This window comes from Pomacea canaliculata, linkage group LG12, assembly GCF_003073045.1.
Source record: "Pomacea canaliculata isolate SZHN2017 linkage group LG12, ASM307304v1, whole genome shotgun sequence".
Taxonomy (NCBI): Eukaryota; Metazoa; Mollusca; class Gastropoda; order Architaenioglossa; family Ampullariidae; genus Pomacea; species Pomacea canaliculata.
In genome coordinates, this window is record NC_037601.1 from 13665457 (window position 1) to 13687776 (window position 22320).

General features: G+C 38.1%; 1 protein-coding gene across 1 annotated transcript; it reads left to right on the forward strand.

The window, feature by feature from the left end:
* The first annotated feature begins 963 nt into the window (after positions 1-963).
* On the forward strand, positions 964-4681 carry LOC112577390 (protein-glutamine gamma-glutamyltransferase K-like). Its single transcript, XM_025260455.1, has 9 exons — positions 964-1112; positions 1636-1742; positions 1991-2103; positions 2306-2426; positions 2570-2649; positions 3035-3248; positions 3550-3683; positions 4117-4292; positions 4531-4681. Exons 1-9 carry the CDS (start codon positions 964-966, stop codon positions 4679-4681), a joined length of 1245 nt encoding a protein of 414 aa, XP_025116240.1.
* The last annotated feature ends 17639 nt before the right edge of the window (positions 4682-22320 follow it).

The window sequence follows — 22320 nt, forward strand, 5'->3', positions numbered from 1 at the left end:
ACAGACTATTATTGTTGTACCATGCAAAACCCCTTCCTTTATTTTCATTCTTTGTTTCTCCTACAATCGTTTTTGTAACATCCTGATCAATGCATATGGTTTCTTTAAATCTTTGTCAATAAAAGAAAGCAGAATTGCACAGAATATTTTTCTTTTGCTGTATAATTGCAGAGATGTGTGTTTCACAGACAACTATTAAGTACCAAAAGTAAAAGTCTTCCGTAGCCTACCTTAAGAGATTCCTGCTTTGGTTGTGTTTAGTTCCAGGAGGACATCCTGCAGACCTGCTTTTTACTCCTGAGAAAAGCATTTGGTTTTAAAATGACACCAGTGATGGCCGACCCTGTGGATGTGTGTCGGGCGTTGTCAAAAATTGTAAGTCTACACACGCGCGCGCGAGGAACCCCCCCACACACACATACACAAACACACCTATTTATTCTGCTGCTGCTGTGTGATGATGATGATGATGATGATGATGATGATGATGATGATGATGATGATGATGATGATGATGATGATGATGATGATGATGATGATGATGATGATGTTGGCAGGTTAACAGCAACGATGACAACGGAGTCTTGTTGGCAACTGGAGCGGCAACTACAGTGGAGGAGTCGCACCATCAACATGGAGAGATTGCGTAGCCATCCTGAGACAGTACTACACCTAAGGAACCGGTCCGCTTTGGTCAATGCTGGGTCTTTGCAAATCTTTTGACCACAGGTATGCTTCCCCAGAATAAGTAGAATAAACTTAATATAAAGTTGCATTATTTTTTACTTAATCTTACGTCACCACTGCTGCTATTACTACTAATAAACAAATAATCCTAAAAGAACCCTTGAGGAACTGTTTACAAACATCTTTGTACATGTAATAACAAACGATTGTAGAGTATTATAAATTTCAACACTTGAAATCTGTCGAGCTTTTTAAAGTGATCAAAGAGCCGTTAAAATGTTTGCAGTCTGCCGCACCCTGGGCATCCCCTGCAGGTCACTGACCAACTTCAGCTCCGCCCATGACGCGGACAACACGTGCACCATTGACCGTTATTTTGACGAGGCAGGCAACAGTCTACGCAATTTTACCAACGACTCCGTCTGGTCAGTCTGCAACGGATTTCAAGTCTTTCTGACAAAATATGCTTCAAATTAGCTTGTATAGGCCCATCATTCTCGTATAATTAGCCTCTGTCTCGGTATTTCGCAAGTGTAGTTCCTGGATTTACCTCAGAAAATGAAATGCTTTTAAACAACAGACAATAGTACTTCTTATCACCTGGATACTTAAAAATTAAATACAAAATACAATTTTAACTAATAGATAAGAGCGAAAATCACTTCTAGTTCTTCTTCGAGTTGAGGGAAAGCATTCAAATAAATTCAATGCTATATATTTTGATAAAAATTGTTTGTACATGAAGAGTAAATGAATTAGGAAAATGAGTCAATTAAAAAACGCGAAATAACACAGTAGTGCTGCATTTGAGAATAATTAAACCGGAAGTTATGTAGTGATAACGAAAACCAGCCTGAATGCACTGCACGTCTTTGTTCTAAATAAAGCCTAGTAAGAGTGGAAAATGGATAAAACGGCATTCAGAGATGGAAAAAAATATGATTTCAGGAATTTTCACTGCTGGAATGATGTGTGGATTATGCGCCCTGATTTGCCCCCTGGCTACGATGGATGGCATGCACTGGATTCCACTCCTCAAGAACGAAGTCTTGGTTGTAGGAATAATTCACGTAGCAACGGTCATTTTTACCAAATAATGTTTACTTGTGTAAAAATGTATACATTTTTAGTAACATCATCCATCCATACCCTCTTCACCTCATCTCTGTAAAAACATTTTTCTATTACATACAAAAAAGAAGGAAACAAAGAAGAAGAAATAATACAAAAATACTCAACGTTTTGCACGCTTAAAATTTCAAACATCCAAGAAGAAATAATGATCATGATGTTTCTAATGCAGGTTTCTTCCAGTGTGGTCCCTGTCCAGTGGCTGCTGTCCGCAAAGGTGACATCAACATCGGCTACGACACCGCCTTTGTCTTTGCCGAAGTCAACGCGGAGGAACTTCAGTGGGTTGTCAAGGAACGGCGGAAATAGCCTCGTTCTGTCATCTGCCAACTCCGAAAGGTCAGGGACTAACGGCACTGACATCATATAGGACTAAAAGTATCTCACACAATGCACAAATTAATATCCTCCGGAGCTTTAGTGTTGATGCATCTTTAATTCTGTCAACTTGTGGTCATGGTATGAGTATTGCTTTTCCTCTTCCTAGCATGGGAATCAGGATAAGCACAAAACAACCGACAGGACCGCCCTGAAGAACAGAACTGTCTTTGACTTTGATGACAGTTTCGTCAGACTGGACATCACTGAAGAATACAAACCTAAAGAAGGTCAGAATATCAAGTTAAATCCACTTCTGCCTTTCTAGAAACAGATTGTGATTTTCCGAGATTTTTTAATTTCAGGGTAGAGTGAAAGAGGTGAGTTAGCTGGATGATGATGATGATAAATCAGTTTTTATTTCGACAAACAGGCTCTGACGCAGAGAGACGCAGCGTGGAGAAGGCCCTGCGTTACACGCGGTTTGGAGAAATACTTTTCCAGGGACAGGCTGTAAGTTTTGTTGTAGACACCATGTTCTTGAATGAATCACCAACAGAGAGACACCATGTTCTTGAGCTAACCACCAGCAGCCAGACAGCATTTGTTTATTTAGTAACCAGCAGCTACACACACCATGTTCTTGAATTACAACTACAGACAGACTTCTAAGTGTGCGCAACATATTCTGTTGCATCCTGCTTCCTCTATGAACATGCATTGACCGGCTGAGAAGGACTTTTGATTGCCATTAACCATTGAACCTTCTATTTAAATTTCAAACCGTGCCTGGAAGCTAAGCTTCTTAGTTTCTTTTCCTTTTTCTCCATCTATTTCTATGTGTCTGTATATCTGATTGTATTTCTGGCTCTTTCTTTCTCTCTCCTACTCTTGACAGGAATTGAAAGTGGAACTGAAGGAAGAAGACAACAAAAAGACCTTCGTTGGCCAAGACGTCGTCGCCAATTTCGTTGTGACTAACATCACAACAGTTGACCGACGAGTGGCTGTGACTTTGACAGCTCGCAACACTCACTACTGGGACCGTGGCATTGGAGACGACAACATCGCGAAAGAAAAGTTTGGTGCCGTTGTCTTGCCATCTGGACAAAGTACGTTGGGGTTTGTTTGTTTGTTTGTTTGTTTGTTTGTTTGTTTGGTTGGTTGGTTGGTTGGTTGGTTGGTTGGTTGGTTGGTTGGTTGGTTGGTTGGTTGGTTGGTTGGTTGGTTGGTTGGTTGGTTGGTTGGTTGGTTGGTTGGTTGGTTGGTTGGTTGGTTGGTTGGTTGGTTGGTTTGGTTTTTCATTTATCGTCCTCGCGCTCTACACTTAGTTCCAGCTCACGATGGCAACTAATTGCAATAAAATAAAATACAAAACCGTCTATCTTTCAACACTTTTTATCTTCTTTCCAGGCCAGACATTCAGCCTAAAAATCCCTTACGCAGAGTACATGAAAGGAAATGATGAGTGGTTGTCGCTTTTCGTCTACGGCTGTGCAGTTGACCTCAACGATGACATGCCTTACAGTGCCCAGAGACCATACACTGTCACTCTACCGACCTTACAGTACATGTAAGAATGAGTACTCCATCAGAGTTCCTTCGTTAAAAAAATTGCATAATTATTCTTCCTTTAATAACTTGTCATACTTCTTCCCTTCAACGTTCTCTGAGTGTGGGCATGTTAGCGTTTGTAAACGTTATGAAAATGGCTCAGCGTAACAACCAAGCAGTGACCTAAATCACAAAAGTACCTCCCAGGACATAAAATGATCAGCTAACGTTCAAAGAGTATCCATGTCAAGAGTATTATTTACAGGAAAAAGAAAGAAAAAAATGTGACAGGAATATAGAAAGTAAGAGAAACCCACTGTGATTGTGGGAGGTTGCATGCACTTTATTCTTTCCCTGTGGGGACAAAGCTAAGTAGTTTTTAAGTGAACAACTCCACTAAGCACGTGACATCGCAAAATTTGACAGGGACCAGCCGAGGCCAAGTCTGAACAACCAGTGGACGTCATGGTGTCTGTCGTGAATCCTCTACCTGACCGCCCACTGACCGGATGCCAGTTCATCATGACCGGCAGTCTAGAGCTTGCAGACAAGGGAGACAAGCGCTTTACTTCCTACTTCAGGATGCTGCGTGCAGATGTCAGGTAAAGGTCAAAGTTGACAATAGGACGACTAGCTCTTAAGATGAACATTTATTTGGAGCAATCTCAATGATTTCAATAAAAAAAAAGAAATTTCTCATTATTTTCTCTGTCTGTCGAATCTCAGATTTTTTTAACGTTATGGTTTGTTCTTTTACAAAAAGATTGTTGAAGGAAATTTGATTCTTTATGTACTATATGGTTTTATTCTTTTTTTTTCTTATTATTATTTCCCTCACAGCGATGTGAAAGCCGGCGAGAAATTTTCAATCAGCTTTAAACTGAAAGGCACGACAACAGTGGCTAACAAGACCAAGTCGATGAAGTTTAATTTGAAAAGCAATGAGCTGAGAGATCTCAATGGAGATTATGAACTTAAGTTGGTTCTTTGAGTTTAGAAACATCTCGACTGACAACATCGGACTTGTTTACTGCAAAGAAATGTGTGTAACTGGATAATATCCGTGACAAGCAGAAAGATTTTATCATATGCTTCAGAGAACTATATCTCTCAGTTATTTGACAGTATATTTATTTCTTGTTTATACCTAGATTTTTTTTCATTTTGATCTTGTTTAATGTAATTAAATTAAATATAAACAGCTTTCATCATACTGCAAATGATATATTTGAAATCATACATATTGACTTTATTTTTCTCATCTTCGTAATAAATATTTCGATTTTATACCAAAATTTCATCATGTTAAGTAAACTTTGAAATAAACTTAATTAAATAGTTACTGTTCGAGTTTTCAAGTTGGATGTATGGTATATGTCTTAACACCTTCTCATAAGTAGGCAAACAAATAAAGAAGAAAGAAATAGAAGGCAAACAAAGAAAGTGTGTGCATTGTAAAACCACTACCGACAGTTACAGAAAGATTTGTTGTATAAATGGTAAATGCATTCTATAATCTATCCTCTATCACTCAGGAACAAAACTTCTCACGAAAATTGGGAAGTACAAAAAAAATCATTATTAATTTTTCCACATCAGCATACACATCAAGACTTTGGTTTGAAAACAAATAAATGCACGAGCTACTTCTTTTTGGTTGGGAAAAGACACTCAAATAATTATTAATACTAATTCTCTCTTCAGGACTTTTTTGCAGAGAATATATCTATGTGTCTAAGACTACATCACTGCACATTACAATTATCTGGTCTGATACTAAATAATAAATATGTCAGTAAATAAACAGTTAAGATTTCATATCAGTGCAGAGGAAATTTTAAAGAAATACAGAATTCCTTCTATAACTTCGAATCGACTAGAATGTCCCCGTCTGTCTTAACGTTCATCTTTTAAATTTTACTCTTTTTTCTACTTATTCCCCTACAGCTTTATTTGTAGTTTTCAAATGCCTTTTTTCTGAATCCTTTCTGCATTAAAAAAACCAGCGCATATTCATCTTCCGGAAAGCAAATTTCAGATATTCGTCAAAAACTTTCTCATGTCTAACACCTCACCAAAGCTTAACTCGGAAGTTTAATGATCCTCGTAATACCGGGTCATGTCTTGTAAAGTGCTCCACGCCAGACGATCGCAGCAGCTAACGTCGCATCCCGCCACGAGTCTCATTTGCACGCGAGGGGACGATGCACGTGACGAGAAGATCATGCGAAGAGGACGAAAGGTTTTACAATCGAGCAGTACAGCGTCTTATGAGCAAATGTCAGATAGAAAGGTCTTAGTTTTAAGTTATGTATTTTTGGCGCATTTTTTTTTTACTTGTCTTATGGTAATGTGTGCAATATTTTACAAAATAACAGCTTCAGGTTGTAGGCTTAAAGCAGAGCCTTATGAAAAAGAAAAATCAAAAATAAAAGATGAAGCTTTTGCTAAACCATCCAAAAAAAAAGTGAAAATTTTCGCAATCTCTCTGAAGCAGAATTTTTAGCAGAAGCTAAACCACATTTTGTTGTGTTTTGAAGAAATACGAAATGATTTTTTTTACCTCAAGTGCCCTAAAGTAATCATGGATGTGTCTAGAATAGCTATAGCTACTGACAGCACTAAAGGAATGGTCAATATAGTCACTAGAACTATGACGTCATAATGGGCTCAATAGACAGGTTTCTGGCTAAAATGTGTCATGAGATTAAAGCAGTCTTTACGTCAGATGTAGGAGCTATGACGTAGTGCAGACGTCAGTGGTAATTGTCAAAATACGGTTGTCTGACAGGGTCATCGACTTTCTAGGATGATATGTAAGGAAAGTAGATAATTCCCTTTCTCCATTCCCAAATCGTTAAGTAAGAAACATTTTATTTGCTGCCAGTACACTATATCTACATTCATATTTACAAAAAGACTCACAAATTAATCAAGACAAAAAAAAAAAAGAAAAGAAAAAAGAAAAGAAGATAAAAAAGAAAGAAGAATCAGATAATTCGATGATTTGACACCATTGGCTATGTGTCACCCTAAATGAAGTGAAAAAAAAATTAAGAGCAAGGATAGGGTTTCCATGACAACCTAGAGACTAACAGTAAGGTAAAAAGTCTGATAGCTAAGCTGTAGACACCATTAGTAGATTTGTTTTTTTGTAGAACTGCTTTCTTGTAATGAAGTGATTATCTTTCAATCCCTAACATTTTCACACCAAAAAGAAAAACCTTCTGAAATGTTGCTTGAAGTATTTGTTTTTTGTTTAAAGAAAGTTACGGAATTTTGCTTTCTTCTGTATTTCAAGAGACTTGGAAAAATTTAGTTCTGTTTATTCCATTGTATCTTGTTTATAGAACCAATCTGTTTTTAATTGTCGGTAGTGGTTTAACAATGCATTTGTTTGTTTTTTTGCCTTCTTTATTTCCCAATTTATCAGAGGGTGTTAACACGCATATCCCATATTTCCAGTCATGCTCCCCTTATTATTTTGAGACAGTTTGTTCCGTTTTCCAGACACGAAACAAAGATTTTTAACACTTTTTGTCAGTAAGGTTTCGAAAATGTAAGAAATGTTTGCGTATGGCTTCAGAACTGCTTGCCTGGTCAGGTTCTTTATAGCCTGTCTACAGTGGAACCCGGACTCAGAGACTTACACTGAATGACAGACAGGCAGACTTACTGACAGACAAAACAGTAAAACAGACTATTCTTAGTGTATCTATGGTGTATAGAAAGATGAGTATCTTCTAGTGTTTCACGAGGAGATAAAAGAAATCAGTCCTCTTTTTGCAGTAACATTTCGCCCACATTTAACCCACTAACCGTCACGCGAGACAGATATTTAACCTGACATTTCACGACATAAAACATCAGATTGAAATTCTACCCTTTGGAAGCACTGTGAAGACAAAGGACATCTGACAAGCATCCTAACATGTTAAAAATGAACCCATCATTAAACCCTGTGGCACAGTTTTCTAGGTCATGCCTGAACAATCTGAAATAAATGACAGTAGGTCAGCGCAAAATTGGAGAACAGAGAACCAGGACATTAATGTTTCAAGATAGGTAATAGAAAAAACGAGTGTAAATTTTAATTTATTTTTTTTCTTTTTCTTTCCCAAACCTTTGTGTCTACGTGGCTATTCCATTGGTCTCTTCTTTGTCCTGCTGTTTGCTCGTCTCTCTATATGTCTGATCAAAGCACTTATAAATTCAAGGATGAATGCACTTGTAAGTGTGTTAGAGACTGTTTGCTTCATTTTATTGATGTATCTTACATACGAATTATGATAACTTGTAAATTACATTTCTCAGTGTAGGTAAGACTACAAACAAACCAACTGTCAATCATTCAAGAAACGCCAATACCAGCAAACAGATGAGACCAAGGCAGACATGAACTAAGTGTATGGAGGAATAGCAAGAAGTGTGATGAATAGTGAGACTTGATCATACTTCACTAATTCGTTTACATTAGCATACTGTGATATCTATGTCGCCATACTTCAGTCTTGCTTTTAACTGTCTCTTTGGATCCATGTTACCTCCTGTCTTCCAGTTCCCTCCATGCACCACAGTAGGGCACTACCCCCGATTTATCCCCAGGGGGTCTCTGAATTTTTTTCTGCAAGCACGTAACAAGACTTCCTGGGCTGAGGTTTCTTAAATAGATTTGGACTTTTCCTCCCAGCCTGTTCATTGTGGGAGGCGGGAAGCTAAAAATGAGGATAGACAAGAGCTCATTTAGCAGACTTCCCTTCTGCGCTGTTCTTTGTCACTTGACATGACTCCTGTCTATGTAATTCATTTCTCCTCTCAGTCTTTCTGCCCCCTTTCCCTCGTGCAGTCTGTCCATCTGTCTGTCTCTGATTTCGAAACTTTTTTTTTTCAAATGAAATTAATTATTTCAGTTTATTGTGTTTGTTTTAACATCCAGTATCCAGTCTGTTTATCGTTACCTTTCTATTTCACCTTTCTCACACTCTCCGTCTCTCATATACTCTCAATCTTTCCATACCTCATTCTGTCTCTCACTCCATCCTTCATTCCCTATATTTCTATGCCGCAAGAAAAAAATCAGCTATTTTGAACAGTTGACAAGTAAGCATTTTTTAAATTTTTGCCATTTTATAGTTACTATTCCTCTTAATTTACATTGAGGTATCCAATAACATATTCTGGTCAGCAAACAGCAAAGCTTCCTGCCCTATAAATGGTGGCAAGCGACATAACTCACACAATAAACAAGTGTTGTCTCTGCTTGTGCACGAGACCCTCAGAAGTGAACTTTGTGCAGGGAGGAAGGGGTAAGGAGTAGAAAAATGGGTATCAGAGAGATGTGGCCCAACGTGACGTATTCTTGTGCGCATTTATTGTTTTTGTGGGTGCGTGACAGGTTACGTGACGCGCCACAGGACGCGTTTATTGCGCAGGTACACGTGTGAACGCTATCAATGAACGTAAGTCACTTTTAGTGCGTTGCTAAACGAGAAAATCACTTATGAGCCACTCAAAAAAAATAACGACAGATTACTTTATATAAAGTCAAGTAACGTAAACAAAAACACACGCACACACAAATTGACATCTTGTGTAATGAAAAAAAAAATTTTATAAAATATATACACACATGTCTGACAATATATGTATTTCTTTTGACAACATTTGCCCTGCAAGGAAGGTCTTAAGTGGGCTGTGAATGAATTATCATTACCGTTAGTTGATACTGCAATGATCGCCATACCAAGCATCATATTATGGCTATTCCTCTGGCTATTTTATTTATTTATTTTATTTTATTTATTTGGCTATTTTATTTATTATGGCTATTCCACCATCAGCATCTGAAGTAGAGATTTTTATAATCTGCTCGCTGCAAGATGTCTTTCTTTGTTTGTTTGTTTGTTTGTTTGATTGATTGTTTGTTTGTTTGTTTGTTTGTTTGTTTGTTTGTTGCTAGTCTTTCAATCAATACGCAGCATCTCTGGCAGTACAACAGATGAACCTAAGTGTTCCATTCTCTGTTAAACAAATTCACGTGTTCAGGATTCACGTGTACATCATATTATATGCTCAGCCTCCTCTGTTCATGGTTGTTTTCAAATTTTCTATCTTGTGCCGGTTTATTCGGGTCTGTTTTCAGACTCATAAAACAGCGGTTTGTCTCCTGCGTCCAAAGACTGCGTTAGCCGACTTGAGAACAAGAAAAACACTGTGTTTTTTGTCTTTGAGTTATGTTAAAGCACCGCCATGGTTGTAGTGTTCAAATCTCCGAACATTTGATATTGCTGAAGGACGACCTCCTCATGCATCATCTAGTCTGCTTCTCTATAGCAACAGGAAACAAAGAGAGCGTGGAGGCGTTTCATTAAAACCGTTACAGCTCCAGGGACTAGACGGTTCGTGTCCACAGTCAAGGATCTGTGAAGAGCGAAATGTCACGAAACTATCAATAGAGAACGAACAAAGGAATCGACGAAATTTATTGCTTAGGCCATCGCGGTAAGTGAGCACAGCTCATACAATTTTAAGGATAAAATATTACAATGGAACTAATATAAATTTGCATAAACAATCGCATCAAAAGAAAATAACAATATGGAAATATCTTGCTGTGTGTGTGTTTGTGAATATGTAAGTCTATTTTGTGCGTGTGAAGATGTATTAAAGCACTTTTACACCTAATCTTTACAGATGATTTATTCTTAAAGTTAGAAGTGCGCATTTCCTATAATCTTGATTGCTGTCAACAGTTCTTTTTTTCATTAGTAAAAGATTTCTCTTTCTTTTATTCCCTTAGTTATCGCGAATTTCTAGCTTTTGTCTGACGACACACTTGTCATCAAACGAGGCTTCTTTCGAGGGTCAATGTGTGCAAATGTATATATGACGTCAGCAATGCACATCCTAAATAATTCTCAAATTGACTTCTGGCTTCAGGGGAGAACACCGAAGGGCTTCAAACAGAATATCAAATCTCAGCCAGCAAGGACAGAGAAATATATAAGACCATGAAACGATGCACAAATACAGAGGCAAGGGTTCCCAACCTCATGCACGCACTCACACCCATGAACGCACGCACACACACGTGACATTTATATATATATATATGAAAAATAGAGACAATATCATTTTTGAAGATAAAGATGGTAAAGTATTACGTAGAAAGATAAATTGATAGAAAAAAGAGCAACAGACAGACAAATAGACAGAAAGAACAAGAGATGGGGAAAATCGTTTCCGAAATAGACGTTGAAGAAAAAAGAGTTAAAAGTAACATTAGCTCAGGTGTTTTCACAAAGAACACGATTGATACAGAATACGTCGGAAGAACTTTCAGCAGAGAGAGATATAAAGAGTCAAATGAAAGGTAAAAAAAGACAAGATTTGTCAATAAAAGTCATCCAGACTATAGTAAGATCTCTTCTCTTCCCTTCTTTTGAAGTGTTCTGTTTCATGCCACTAGTGAACTTACCCATCCCCCCTCACACACTGTTTCAGTCTGTACCTTCTGTCTTATAAAGAATCCAATTAACCTGCCTCCGTCTCTCTGTCTTTCAGTTATTTATAAAATGACTAGAATGTCAAAATAACCTTCGGTAACAAAAACCTGAATTTTACAGACTTTATGCAACATTCGCTTTAAGCCTAGGATTAAACTAAATCCACCAGGTAGCAAATGGTTGAAAGAAGACATATATTTCTTCAAAGAACTTTAAACTACAAAGGAAGATGATTCAAATCTTTCATCTGAGGCTTATGGTAAAAGAAAGCCCACTCAGCACCCCGCTTCCCCAAATCCTTTCATAGGTTTTGCTGGAACTCATCTGTTACACCGTTGGGAAAAAAATATTGTTCATCAGCAACGTGCGATGGGCTTAGTGTAAGTATAAAAGTTCTCGACAAGTAAAAATAAAAATCAACTGCGTGTGTTGCACAATTTTATACTTGGTGTGTTTTCTTTTTGTAGGTTGTATTTCTAGCGATGAGTAAGACGTGGTCACAGGTGCTTCAAGAAGATCAAAAGTTGACTGGGTCACAGCGGAAGCACGTGGCCACTCCATATGTCTGAAAACTTTTTTTGTGGAACTGATTAAATTCTTGCTCTCTTCCTACACTCTTCCAGCTGATAGTATACACACCACAATGACGCTGACAGCACAGCCATTGCACAACCACTGCTACAGTGTCTGACTATTGCAGGGTCAGAGGTCATTGTGGTGAACGGTTCCTGCAGGTAGGAAGACAGGAATGTTTATTATGTGTACAAACAGGAGAACCTGCACAAATGCTCGAAACTGGTCTCGGCAAAGACAGTTAACTGTGGATGTTTGTGGCTGAAAAGGATGTAGAATTTTTCCGGTCTCATATTTCTCTTCTCTCAATTTTGCGCACGAATTTTTTTACGAAGGAATGAGAGCAGCACGCGACTTCTCATATGCGCAGTAGGACGACGGCCCAATGTTCTTTTAAAACTGAACTTTAATAGGTTAGGTCACTGACCCAAGTTTTCTTTCTGTACAAATCTTTCCAGCGAAACCTGTTAAGCGCTTTTGACAAGAAAGGAAGCCGCTGTCGGATTTGAATGTTTCACCTTTTAAAAATAACAGTGTTTGTCCGCTGGAAGGAAAAGATAAACTGGATGAGGTGAAGGATTTAAAAAAGAATCATACTATAAATTACAATTTAGGATAACAATTATCGGTGAGTTAAGGACGGTTCTATTTAATTTGCAGACCTGCCTAACCTTACTTACCAGTAACAGTATCTCTCAAACTATCCATGTTCCGTAGCAATGAGCAGCCTTTTGTAGCAAACATGTTTCGACATTTTCTCAACTTATGTGTTGATAGTTTTCAATCTGTTGTCGGAAATCTGATCTCATAATATTGTCAAGAGCACACAGTCAGAAACACTCATGCTAAATAGTTAAACTTCAAAACCTTTAGAATCCTAGACTATTGACATCGTCTTCGTGTTTTTGGGATGATGACTGGCCACAGAGAAAAGTGTTTCAGTCCTTCGTTAACCAGTGCTAAACCGCACTATTACAATTTTTTGAGTTGTCTTCCGTAATTGGTCAAGCCTTTCTACCAGTGAGAATTACCTCACGCTTTCCATGAATCATTGTATTTTGTTTACAAAAAAATTAAAACAGTGGATTTCAAGCGTCCAAACCTGCAGCCTCTACGAAAATAGGTAGCGATAGTCATGTCTGTTCTAATGTCGACTTCCTTGGCCATCCGACCACGATAAGTTTTAATACTTGGGCAATCGCAACCTTAGCGTCCTTACCAGTTCAATCTTCCCAGACAATAATTTTATCGAACAGCTGTAATTCAATCCGCCAGTGGACTGAAGCCTCTGGAACCTGGACTGTCATGCTCTGGAGCACACTGTTGATGGCCAAGGTTTCATTTACATGTGATCTGTTTCGAAATTACACCTGTCACGTCGATGAAATGCGTTAGTGCACGTAACCTGGCTTGGTGAGGCAGAGCACGTGAACTTCAGAAGATAGCCGTTGAGTTAATGATGGTGTCTTTGTGTTGGCACAGAAAAACACGGAGTTGCGCAAAGCAGTCTCATCTCTGGTAAGCATTTCAGTGCCGGCAGTCCACCTGTAGTTTACTACTGCCTCTTCATTTTTTATCAGCTTGCGTAAGCGAGAGAAAAACGGTCAGCTGTAACTGTCAGCACTTATGTAAGACATCAAGTGACGTCACAGGGATGGACGTTTGTGCCTGATGTGCGCATGGTGTTCATGCCACAAGGGATTGGTGTTGTAAGGACACAGCTTGGCGGGTCAGCCTAGGATGTTGTTTATTTGACGCGATGCCATTTTTGTGTTTGATTTTTCTTTTGTTTTTAAGACACTTTTATGACAGACTCACAAGAAAATGCTTATGAAGGCTGACTTGCCGACGAATACGGCGATGGATTTTTTCTTCGTAAAAAAATGGGTACAGCGTCACAAACAAAAGAATATGTTGACAAAGACGATGGCGATGATAACGATGGGGATGAAATGTAGAAGGAACCATCATCATCATCATCATCATCATCCCACCATCATCATTATCATCATCATCTGAGATGATTGCCATCTTTACAAACAGTAGACTATTCTGTGCTGCTGTAACTTTGAAGGGGAAAAAAAGACGAAGTGTGTGGTGGCTGCTTCTTATTCCTCTCCTTGCAGAAGCCTGGCTCACCTCGTCTTCCACAGAACACCTGCAACACTCGCAGACAGAAAGGAAATCATGCCAGCCTTCGGCCAGAAGCGCAGGAGCAGACATTCTCCGTCCATTGACCTAACCCGTTCTTCACACACTCCAAGTGTCCATCCAGGCTGTACTTTAAACTCACAATGATTTCCCTACAGTGCAAACGATGAACCTATTTGTCACTTTTTTCCATATTCACAAGAGAGCAGCTTTCCTCTCTAAATCAGGAGATAAGCGATTATCTAAACAAGAATCCTGGTGTAATTCTCAGCTGGAATTCAGTTTGACCGATTTCAGAAGCACTTTTGTTCAGACGTCATCGCCAAGTCACCTGACTCACTCGATTCGTAAATTTTTCTTGTAAAGTGCTATTGCAGATGGAGAATAGTCATTATTTTTTTTATAAAAAAATCAAGTATTTTCAAATCAGAAGAGTTTGAACTCGTATTCTTTAGAACACTGCGGTTTTTCAAAACTCTTGAAGCATCTTTAGTTCATGTAATATGTAATTGTATGTGTGAGAGCTCTAGAGACAGGAGAAGAGATGGAGACCTTAGGGGGATCATGTGTCTCTGTGTACAATTTACGATTCTGTTGTGACTGCAAATGTAGGACACTAAATCCTGAAAAGCATCAGTTTCCTATGTAAGTCAACGAATGAATTTAAACTGATTGTTTTGTTTTGCTGTGGAAGCCAGCGAGGACAAACACATGAACATATATTACTTTCGATTACGAGTGCGAGGTAATTTTCTTGAATTAATATGATGAGTCATAAAGGTTTTCTAAACTTTGTTTGACAGAAGAAAATTCGATTAGTTTCGTAGTACGGCAGAACTAGAAATTGAGAAATACTCCACTAGTTGACTGAAAATGAGATGAAACCTTATAAGCCTATTTTTTTAAATGTTACTCAATAGTAATATGTTTACTTGAAACCTTTTTTTACAAACTTTGCATTTCTCTACAGTGAAATCAAATACTTAGTTACACAAAGTTGTAAAAAAGTAGATTAGCTGATATCCATCTGGTGCTATGTTTTCCAGAGCCAAAAGATTATATTTCTGCCGTAGAGAACTGGTAGTTTTGCTTCATGTCTTAGGATTGCTCTTGAAAAGTAAAATTTTGTCCAAACAAAATATTCCTGATATATCATCTCAGCTCTTCCGTTTACTAAAGGATCAACAATGTATACATTTTTAAGAATACATTACTCATGTCGCGTTTAAATAATGTACACAATTCTCAAACACCTGTCTTTTTCTGGTTAGCTATACAGTTGATTATGATTTTGTTCATGGTGTCTGAAATATGATTTCAAGCTCCTTAACGCAGTTTGAAAAGCACGACAGGACAAAATGTCGAACTGTGTAAATATTTATTCAGAAAACACCATTAAAGGAAAACGCAAGTAAGGGTAAGCTGGGCAAGTGATAGATATTTTTTTCAAATTGTTTCGGCTCAAAATTTCTGGTTGTAAAACAATTGTTGGCTTGCAAATGCGTCTAGAAATAGAAGGCCGCCATGCTTTGTTGTCGAATGGCGTCTTCCCGTTATTTTAACGGACGGCCGCGTTGTACTTTTATTGGAAAGGCTAGCATTGGCTTGCATGTTGGATCTGGGAATCGTGTCATACAATTTCAAACGAATACAGCAAGTAAGAACTTAAGGAAGTAGAGAAGATTGTCAAACTGTGTGACAGTCACAAACTAGCAATGTCACTAAACTTGGCAGCCTCCGGGATTCGAATCACATATTTGTTTTTCACTCGATTGTAATCATGCCGTTCTGCCGAAACCCTGAGTTTTGAAAGCAAAGGATACAGAACTTCAGTTCTAAAATTTAAATACAATTTACCACTTCACTTGACTTATCCTTTAAATGTAAACCAGTGCTGAACATCTCCGACCACCATGTTGTCGGCATTGTAGAATAGGTTTCTCGAGCAGCAGCAATTAAATCAGTGGGGAAAAAATAAGTTTTGGAGAATGGGGTGCAGAGAAATTCCCGAACAGCAGGTGAAACCGGATGACACGTTCATCATTCATGCTCTTAATGACCTTTGGAATGTAGAAACAGCTTGTTTACTCCGCGGGAGGCCGAAGATTGTGTACCACGCCAATATCCATGGAGAGCTTCTTTTGGCTGAAAATATTTCTTAACAGCTCCTGCCTTGCTCACTTTTCTCAAGGTGACGATATTTCGGGGTACATACCAGAAAAGCCGTTTGGGATCTGTTGGGCTTATGAAAGACTGTCAAAACATCCAAAGATTGGTGCGCATGTTCGTACAAAAGACAACGAGGACTTGTTTTTGAGGCTTAGAATTGCGTGTCTCCTCTAAAATTAGACTCGTTTTTATTTTCTTCGTGTTGTTTTCCTTTGAGTAGATTAGTCTGAATGTGGTTCATTGTATGAATGTCTCATTAGTTGTACGAGAAAAGTCAGTCTTGATGTTAATGTGCACCCATACCTACGTGTATGAGTTGAGTGAAATTTTCAGTAGCTTCTCTTTGTTCTCGTCTTAAATAGAGATTTATGTTACCTTCAACGCATTACTGTTCAAAGTATGTATTAATGCTATCCTGACTGCCATTGTTACCAGCTATGTAGTATAGTTTTGTTTGTTTTGGTTTGGTTTGTTTGGTTTGGTTTGGTTTGGTTTGGTTTGTTTGTTTGGTTTGTTTGTTTGTTTGTTTGTTTGTTTGTTTGTTTTTTTTTCCTCACTATTGTTGCTTTAAATTATTGACAGTTTGCTGATTTTTTATTTACAATGTATGATTATCTTTAATATATTCTTTAAGTAATCAAATTCATATATAACAGAATACATCCTTTAGGTGAACCGTACGTGACCAATGGAATAGAACATATTGTTGTTACTTTACTTGTCGCCGTAGACTTTTTTCAGTAATGTCAAGGAAATGCCATGTTAGACTATCCTTTCTCTCCCTCAAGAAGCCGGAGGATTATGTTACTCTGACCTGACCGGAAAATTTGTTTCTCAGAGAGCAATCTCTAAAACCAATTCATCAGCCAGCAACACGAACGTAGGACGATCTGTTGACTTTTAAACTCCACGAGATTACTTCGGGTTCCTTTGATTGATTACTTTAATGCTGCTGTCATCAAATCTCTTTTCTCCTTTTTCTTATTTCATCTTTCTCTCTCTTTTTCGCTTGTATCAAGTATTAAAAAGCAGAAATGAAATGAGTACATTGTTGTAAACATAAAGAAATGCTAGTGTGAGAAATGTAATGTTATTTTAAATATTGTTGACGACGTGTTATTTATGTTTACCCCTTGGAAGCAAAACAAAGGGTTGGCTCAGTAAAAAAAGAAAGTCCAACTTAAACTCGAAGTCTTTTCAACCACTTTTTTATGTATTATTCGGTTTTTGTTTTATTTTATTACAACATGCTTGTCTTGTTTCCCCGAGCTTAATTTTGAACTTGACTTCTTTTTAATGAGTCTGTGGGCGGCGAATATGTCTAAAGGCACTCCTAGGTTTGAGAGTATTCATTAATGACAGCATGGGTCTAGCTTGTTAGGAAAATTTTTAGAACATTTCTTTGAATAATGTACTGTGTCAAGCGCAGCTGGGAAAACCGTCTCATTTGCTCTCAGGTTCAAGATCCTTGCCGTCTACAGACTAATCCGAACTGAAATATATTGAAAGGTCACACTTTTCTTGCCAGGTGTCGATCTCCTCTTCCTTTGGTGACTTTTTCTGGTCGACCTAATAAGTGTCAAAGTACTTATTCATCTGGGTCAGCTAGAAGAAATATGGGCTAAGATGCCAGTGCCCTAACCACTCGGCTATCAACTTTTCTTCGTTAAAATATTGGGAAAAGTGTCATGGTTGCAATATCTCAAATTTCAAACAAAAGATAATTACCTGTGACATATAACAATTTTTTTTTAGATCTTGACAGTACTTTTTCTTTTATAGTAGCTGTGTCGCAATGTTCTAAAGATTTTTCCATTTTCAAGCTGCATCAAATCTCCATCAGTTAAAACAGTCGCGTGCTGTTGTCGCCCTCACGTGAAGACGTCACACGCGGAAAAGGTCAAGTTCGCGCGTGTCGACTGGAAGTTAACATTTTCAAAAACCGGAAATAGTTTCATCGGGAAATCTGTTCGGACTAGGGTTAGCGACGATGCGTCACCTCAAAGGTGACAAGAGTTGCCAATCCGCTATGCCCGGGCAAAGGTCATAGCAACTCTCACACCGTGACCGGGAGTTTTGAAACAACGTGAATGTTTTTTTTATTTATTTTTTTAAATAATAATCACAATAATGCTAGAACTAGTAATCACAAAAATAATGATCGTTGTTTTTTATTATTATTATTATTATTATTATTATTATTATTATTATTGTGGGATCTTCAGATCACATACATTCCGTTTGGACTGTGAAAAGTCAAATTAGCTGGTGTTGATTCTCGAGCTAGAAGACTAACACACCATATCATAAATACTCCTAAAATCGTAGTCTGATGCAAATATCACCTTACATGACAAAAAGCATTGATGACCGTAGTTACATTTCCATGCCTTCCCTGATGACATTGATTTAATATGTTACTTGTGTCGTGAATTTATTTACCGCATTCTTTTTTTTTTTTTTATATTTTGAATCAAATCTCGGTCAAAACCAATTCTTTTTGCCACGTACAGAAATATTTCTTCTATTCCCAGGTGTTCAAATTTGTCACCTTTCTTATTATGGAACTGTCATCGCGCAAGGACCAGGTTCAGCCTTTAAAGGAAACAATCGTGATCAGTGAATTATATTCTCCTGCCTTGAGCCGGATGCTTCTCTTCCCGTGAGCCCTTCCAGTGATCCACCAAAGTTTACTTAATTTGTACATCCGGTAATTATCTCACTTAAGAAGAGTGTCCAAGCTTGTTTATTTTTAAATGTTTTTACCCTACAAAGAGTTTACTTTCCATTTTATTGTTGTTTTTTTTTAATTTTAAAAGAACATTCTTCATATCATTTTCCTAACATTTTAAGATCTTTTCTTCCAAGATTTACAGCGGTGGTAACCAGCTTTTTCGGATGGCAAAAGATTGCATTTCGATCTTCAGTCATTTTCCTGTTTCTTGTTGCAGGAGATCGGCAGTTGACCTTACTGTAGGTGGCGGCTAAATTCAATCTCCAGTTATTCAGGATCCTAATATAGCCCTTGCCGCCAGACGGCGATCACGAACCGGAAAACGCAAACAAATCTTCCTGCGACTGACGCGCACAGAGAACGAACTCGCGAGCAGACGCGCGCTTCACAGGATGCTGCGTGAGCTGCGGTCACCTGCAGCCTGCCTCGGGAAAGTGCTTTGCTTACACTGAAAAGATGTAATAATAACAATGACGACGATGATCGCTGTCTGTGGGCTTTATTTAATCACCTCTTTAAAAAAAAAATTTTGAAAGGCAATACAAGACGAAATAAAGAACCTGTAAAAGCATTTAAAGAAAAATACAGTATATGTAGTTTTTAAAATATTTTTCATTATTATTATTATTATCGGTGTTGTTGTCGTGGGGGTGTATGTCTCGTGCACGAACTTGGCCGATCGGTGAGGGTGAGACGTGATATGAGAATAGAGCATCGTAGATGACCGATTAAATGATGTCACGCACTGAGATGCGAGTACGTGTTGGCGAGAAAGGATGAGATGTGACTGGATTTCCTCTGGCGGGCGAGGTAGACAGCGCCATCTTTCATTTGGTGAGGACACCAGCGACGTCTGATGCAATCGCCGTTGATGTTGCGCGGCTGCAAGCAGGGTGTACACATGACTACGCACATACACCACAAAATACAAAGATAATTCAGGAATAATCACATTATTCACACTCATGATTAATACTTAAATTCACCAACTACTCACACTCACGGTTAATACATTCACGCGCTACGTACGCTTAAAACTCACATTCACACAATATTCACTCATGTGTATATATATCATTACTTCATGTATGTGATTTTATTCCTAACAAAATATCTCCTCCTTAAGAAACATGCCTATACCCATTTCTGTCAGTCTTTGACTAAGATAATTAAAGTTATGAAATAAAGAGGTCTTCCAGTTCCTAATTTCTAGTTCATTAATTCTAATTTCTATTAACCACTCTGTTACAAAAAATGACCCTTTGAAAGCCTATGTTGACATCAGTTGTCTTTGCCAGTGGGACACCAAGACCTGTCATTCGCGAGCGCCGTGGTACATGTTTACATCCTCAACTCATAATTTTTAAAATTAAATTAACCAAACTCCGTGCACATGTTCCATGATCAGTTAAAACACTTGCCTCCTCACGTCCTCCGCATGATGACATACCTCGACCCTCAGTATCAGATGCACTATTATCTTTGACCCAGTCTCTCTAAGCACTCTGTGGTTTTACGGGCAGTTTCAGCCACAGCCGGGTACTATTTCATCTTTGATCGAATATCGACCTGGCCAGGGTAGCGACGGCTGTCTTGTATCGTCGGTGAGATGTCGGGTAGGACAAGCTTCTAAGTGTTTTTCGTTTGTTGAAGACAAGCGCTGGAAGAGCTTACAAAAGGTCTCTTTCCTTCTGTCGTTCTTCATTTCTTCTTCTTTTTCCTTGCTTCTTTCCATTTTTAAGCCTTTCTTTTGTTCTCTTTTGCTTCTTTATTCCTGTCTTCCTTCCTTCCCTCGATCATTCCATTGTTTCTTTTTCAGTTGTTTCCCGAACGAGTTTGTTTTTAATGATAGTTCAAAATGTGTGTGCTTAATTTTTTTTTTTTTTTTTTTTTTTTTGAGGGGGGAAAGGGGAGGTTGAGCGGGAGAGCATATGTTGCATACAACAGTGTCACACAAATCACCGATGGAAGCCTCTCAAGCTCTTACCTGATAACCTGTTATTGTTTCATGTAATAATTTGTCTTTGCTTCTACTCCGGAGAATGTCCACAACACACCCTATTTGCCAGAGAAAATAACTATTGATGTATTCATCGACAAATCGAAACTGAATCACAAGTTATGAAGCCTTTATTGATTTCGAAACTCAGATTTGAGGAGCCAGTGAAGCATGTTTGAAAAGGTAAATATTTTAATTATAAACACATTTTATTACTTTAAAGCAAAAAGCCTTCTTTTAAAAATTTTTTTTTACTACCAGTTTCGACGACAGATGATGACAGATCCAGATTTCCCCCCCCCCCTCGAGGAAAATTTGCATTTTATGTCAATAAATATCAGCAAGGACCAAACCAGTCCCAGTATGTAAATATATATCGAACGCGACGTGTACTAACAGGTTAGGTCAATGTCTTGCCTAGAAATAGAAAGTTTTTTTATGTTGGTAATGAAAATAAATCGCAAGCACAAAAAAATATCGAAACGTATACATTTCAAGTGAAAGGTCAATAGCTTCTATTTAGAGGTAATTTCATTACAACGGTGAAGCCGCGAGAAATTCGAACTGTAATAAAGCTCTGCTGGCCTTTAAGAGTGAAGCTCACTTCACCTTGTTTTGTAGATATTATCCCACGTTTCCAAATGCTAACAAAGTCTAGCACTCTGTTTTAAAGAATAATTATGCACAGTGGCGGAGAAACGATAAACGTGAGATAACGGAAACAATTGTTCAAACAAAGCAAAAAATAGTTTTGCAGGTAAAATAAATGATTTCTTTGTGATAATCCTACGGCGTAAACATTGATTTACTTCACTTAGACATCCAAACACTTTTAATTAATTAAATCATTTAACGCTGAATCATTTCTTTCCTATAGTGTTGTTTTTTTTTGTTTTTTTTTTGTTTTTTTTTTGTTTTTTTTTTTTTTTTTTTTTTTTTGTTTGTTTTTGTTTTTGTTTTTTTTTTTTTTTTTTGTTTTTTTTTTGTTTTTTTTTTTTTTGTTCTTCTTTCATTTCTTTGTTCAAAACTACTCTTCGAACATCATAAATTGTTAACCTCTCTCTCTCTCTGTCAAGGGAGTGGTAAGAGAGAAAACAAAGACCTTCCGCTTACGAACACAGAAGCCCTACTTTGGAAGAGCGGCGTTCGCGAACGGTCCTCTAAATAGAATCGAACTGATTCAAGGCTGGTGCAAAGTCTGCGGCCGCAGGACTAAGATCGATCACTTGAACGTATCTTTCTCTCTGATTTTCGACTTCTTGACCTCTGGCCTCGTGCACACGGCATGCGCACCCGTGGTCCAGCCACGCCGCTCACACGTGCAAGGAGCGTGCCAGCTCCCTGGCGAGGTCATCGCGATTAGTTTCGGAAGGATCACCGACAAGGTGCAGCGGATGCTGTAAGCACAGTAATGCTTCAAGTTTCAACATGCCCATGGACTACCACAAACAAAAGACAGAAGGATGGAGTAAAAATACCTCCAAACATACCTTGACCTC

What these genes read in the sequence shown, in the direction of transcription:
- LOC112577390 (XM_025260455.1), top strand. Translation starts at nt 964, where the DNA reads ATGTTTGCAGTCTGCCGCACCCTGGGCATCCCCTGCAGGTCACTGACC. An exon ending in TTTACCAACGACTCCGTCTG is followed by an intron (nt 1,113 to 1,635) that starts GTCAGTCTGCAA and finishes ATATGATTTCAG; the next exon opens with GAATTTTCACTGCTGGAATG. An exon ending in AGAATACAAACCTAAAGAAG is followed by an intron (nt 2,427 to 2,569) that starts GTCAGAATATCA and finishes TTCGACAAACAG; the next exon opens with GCTCTGACGCAGAGAGACGC.